This window comes from Hordeum vulgare, chromosome 5H (genome assembly GCF_904849725.1).
Source record: "Hordeum vulgare subsp. vulgare chromosome 5H, MorexV3_pseudomolecules_assembly, whole genome shotgun sequence".
NCBI lineage: Eukaryota > Viridiplantae > Streptophyta > Magnoliopsida > Poales > Poaceae > Hordeum > Hordeum vulgare.
In genome coordinates, this window is record NC_058522.1 from 398,767,677 (window position 1) to 398,771,895 (window position 4,219).

The 4,219-nt window shown below is 49.3% G+C and overlaps 1 protein-coding gene across 1 annotated transcript; it reads left to right on the forward strand.

Moving 5' to 3' along the window:
* Positions 1-1,618: 1,618 nt before the first annotated feature.
* Positions 1,619-3,959, forward strand: LOC123396743 (endo-1,4-beta-xylanase 4-like). The gene is made up of 4 exons (XM_045091588.1): positions 1,619-1,711; positions 1,854-1,900; positions 2,064-2,319; positions 2,437-3,959. The coding sequence occupies exons 1-4, from the start codon at positions 1,648-1,650 to the stop codon at positions 3,837-3,839; spliced, it is 1,770 nt and encodes a 589-aa protein (XP_044947523.1). The 5' UTR covers positions 1,619-1,647; the 3' UTR covers positions 3,840-3,959.
* The last annotated feature ends 260 nt before the right edge of the window (positions 3,960-4,219 follow it).

A 4,219-nucleotide genomic window follows, 5' to 3' on the forward strand; every position in this document is an offset into this window, starting at 1 on the left:
TTGATATTTTTTTGTGGTCCATCTTCAACTCGCAACTAGCATCCGGATTTTTCTTTGTCCGAGTTACAAGTGTACCCTTGATTCGTAATTAAGGTCCAACATTTTTTATTCTAGTTGTAAGTTTATCCTCGACTCGTAACTAGAACCCACTCCTTTTTAGTCTCTATTACAAGTTCATCCTCGATCCGCAACTAGGCATCTGGCATTTTTTTGTCCTATTTGCAAGTCCATCATTGACTCAAAAGTAAAGGCCCACCTTTTTTTCCTAGTTGATAGTTCAACCTTGGTCTATCCCAACTTATTTGGTACTAAAGGCTTTGTTACTATTGTTCTTGATAGGCTAACTTCGACTCACAACCGGAGGATACAGTTTTTTGTCCCGGCTGCATGTTTACTGTTGACTTGTAACTCGGCCTAATTTTTTTTGTCCTAGTTGCAAGTCTATTCTTAACTCGTAACTGGGATTCGATCTTTTTTTTTGTTCCAGTTGCAAGTCCACACTTGACTCGTAAGTGGGGTCAAACACTTTTTTTCCTAATTGCAAGTCCATCCTTAACTTGTTACTGGGACGTGGCCTTTCTTTTGACCCAGTTGCAAGTCACTCTTGACTCCCAATTGAGGTCTGATCTTTCTTTCTCTCAATTGTAGGTTCACCCTTGATTTGCAACTCGGGACCAGCCTTTTTCTTCAGGTTGTAAGTCAACACTTGACTTGCAATTGGGGTCTGATCTTTTTTGTCTCAGTTGCAATCCGTCGACTCACAACCATGGCCCGATTTTTTTGCTCCACTGCAAGTCCACCCTTGACTCGCAACATGGGGGGTAACACATTTTTGTTGTAGTTGCAAGTCCACCCTCAACTTGTAACTGAGACACGACTTTTTTCCCAGTTGCAAGTCCACCGTTGAATTGTAATTGAGGCCTAGCGTTTTTTTTGTTCCATTTACAAGTCACTCTCGAATCGCAACTAAGTCCGACCCCTTTTTTTTGTCTCGGTTGCAATCCCATCCTCGACTTGCAATTCGGACCCGACCTTCTTTTTGTCTCAGTTGCAAGTATTCTTGACTCGCAATTGAGGACCGAACTTTATTTTCATTGTATAATACATTCTTTTAAACATTACAAACATTCTTTTGAAATGTATGAACATTATTTTAGATGTCAAATTTTGTAAATGGTGCAAAATACACCTGTTGCATGATGGGTTATGATACTCTGGATGGTGATGCATTGACATGGCTGTGCTTAAGGGAAATGCTAGTTACAAATTCCTGCTGTTATCATCCCATGGGTTCTGCTCCACCGGTGTTTGGGGTGAAAATATTATACATGCGGTTATTTATGGCGATCGACACCATATTACAACTCTGCTACAGTGGCCACAGCACTAGTGGCTGGGGCGACGCATGCAGCAAGGACACAGTCTATAGCACTCTTTGGGAACTTCATGTGACATGCATCAACTTGGTCCGCACATTCTAAACTGCCTCTTCGTTACACACCTCCACCACCGTATCCGTCGCTTAGTACCCAGTCAAGTGAAACCGACAAATTCACCGGTTACTCTGCCCCTGCGTGCTTATATATTTACCTCCATCTCCCCGTTCACTAACACATCTATCTCGTAAGTGCGAGCAACTGGGAGGGAATGACAATGAGGAATGTCGTGGAGAAACTGGTGCTCTCTTTGCTATGTATCTCACTGCTCCAAGGTGAGTTGGTGGTGACTAAATTGTGTAGCCTTTTCGGTTTGCTTTGCCCGTGTTCTTCAATGAAATTATATATATATATATATATATGCCCGATAATTTTATATTCACATGCCTGATGTATATATGTCTATGTTTGATGTAGGGTGCATTGTCGAGTCGGTGGAATATGATCATACAGCTAGTATTGAGGCAAGTAACGGTGTTCTTGTTGAGTCTTTTGGCATGTGTTTGTAACTTCGCATCGATCTCAATCTGTTTACTCTCAATAACAGAATGCAATGTTGATCGGATGTGCACTCTCAATAACATAACTTGATCGAATTTCTGAATATATCTCGTGGCCGTTTTTCAGTGCCTCCCTGATCCAATGAAACCCCTCTACAAAGGCGGCATCATCCAGAACGGCGAGTTCAACAACGGCCTGATGGGGTGGTCCACGTACCGGAATGTCAAGGCCGGCATCAGAAAGTCGACCTCCGGCAACAAGTTCGCCATGGTGCAGGGCGCGAGCAGCTCCCTGTCCGGCACCGGCGACGCGGCCGCCTCGCCGTCCCACAGCGTCTACCAGAAAATCCAGATGAAGGGCGACACTCACTACTCGCTATCAGGTACTCCCTATATAGATATATACGTACCGAATCTACAATTCTACATAGGTGTGTGTGTATGATGCACTGCATGCGACGAAGCTCATATATTTTGCTGTTCCGCGTGCGTGTGTGCAGCATGGCTGCAGGTGTCGGCCGGCACGGCCCACGTGCGCGCGGTGGTCAAGGCCCCCAACGGCGAGAACATCACCGCCGGCGCCATCGACGCCCAGTGCGGCTGCTGGAGCATGCTCAAGGGTGGCATGACTGCGCGTGCCCATCACTCGGGACAAGGAGAGGTCTTCTTCGAGAGCGACGCCCCGGTGAACATCTGGGTGGACAGCGTCTCCCTGCAGCCCTTCTCCTTCGAGGAATGGGACGCCCACACCCGGCGGTCCGCCAGCAAGGCCCGCCGGAGCACCGTCAAGATCGTCGCCAGGGGCCCCGACGGCCAGCCGATGGCGAACGCCAACGTCAGCATCCAACTCCTCCGCGCCGGGTTCCCGTTCGGCAACGCCATGACCAAGGAGATCCTCGGCAACCCGGCCTACGAGAAGTGGTTCTTCTCGCGCTTCACGGTGGCCACCATGGAGAACGAGATGAAGTGGTACGGCACGGAGTGGGTCCAGAACCAGGAGGACTACCGCACCCCGGACGCCATGCTCGCCATGGCCCAGAAGTACGGCGTCAAGGTGCGCGGGCACAACGTGTTCTGGGACGACCAGAGCTCGCAGATCAAGTGGGTGATGGCGATGAACCTTGACCAGCTCAAGGCGGCGATGCAGAAGCGGCTCAAGTCGGTGGTGTCGCGCTACGCCGGGAAGCTCGTCCACTGGGACGTGGTGAACGAGAACGTGCACTTCAACTTCTTCGAGACCAAGCTTGGCCCCAACGCGTCGCCCATGATCTACCAGCAGGTCGGCCAGATCGACCACACCGCCGTCCTCTTCATGAACGAGTTCAACGTTCTGTCGCAGCCCATGGACCCCAACATCAACCCCGCCAAGTACATCGCCAAGATGAAGCTCATCCAGGGCTACCCCGGCAACGCCGGCCTCAAGCTCGGCATCGGCCTCGAGAGCCACTTCTCCACGCCCAACATCCCCTACGTGAGGAGCACCCTCGACACCCTCGCGCAGCTCAAGCTCCCCATGTGGATGACCGAGGTCGACGTCGTCAAGGGCCCTAACCAGGTCAAGGACCTCGAGCAGGTGCTCAGGGAAGGCTACGCCCACCCCGGGGTGCAGGGCATCGTAATGTGGGCCGCATGGCACCCGTACGGCTGCTACGTCATGTGCCTCACCGACAACAACTTCAAGAACCTTCCCGTCGGCGACCTCGTCGACAAGCTCATCGCCGAGTGGAAGACACACAAGACGTCTGCCGCCACTGATGCAAATGGAATGGTCGAGCTCGACCTCGTCCATGGCGATTACAAGTTAACAGTAAACCATCCTTCGCACACGACCGCCGTGTCCCACACCATGACGGTGGATGCGGCGTCGGCAGCATCCCAACACATCATCACTGTCAAGGTGTAGAAGGAATGAGACTACTTAAGGCACGCTCTTAGAATGGTTGATAAAATAAGGCCATCATAGCAACTTTTTATGTAATAATTCCACGCCATCCATAGAATACAATAAAACTTGTTATATACTCGTACTAATGTGTTGATGTCTCTAGCATTTTCTGTTACGAGGTCTTGTAACATTTTCGGGGTGATAAAATAAGAATAAATCAGCGTACAACAAAGACAAAATGTTAATCGTTCTTATTAGAACGGTGACGGACAGCTATCTACGAGAAGTATAACAAACTCGTATGTTGATGTTGAGTGAAGTCTAAAATAAACCCCAAGGTTGTAGAGACCTGTCCAAATAAATCCTTATTTTTAAATTCTTAAGGTGTGTATCCTGAC

Excerpts from the sequence above, each read along its gene's own strand:
- LOC123396743 (XM_045091588.1), top strand. The coding sequence starts at position 1,648 with ATGACAATGAGGAATGTCGTGGAGAAACTGGTGCTCTCTTTGCTATGT. Across the intron at positions 1,712-1,853 it reads ATGTATCTCACTGCTCCAAG|GGTGCATTGTCGAGTCGGTG; the intron begins GTGAGTTGGTGG and ends TGTTTGATGTAG. Across the intron at positions 2,320-2,436 it reads CACTCACTACTCGCTATCAG|CATGGCTGCAGGTGTCGGCC; the intron begins GTACTCCCTATA and ends GCGTGTGTGCAG.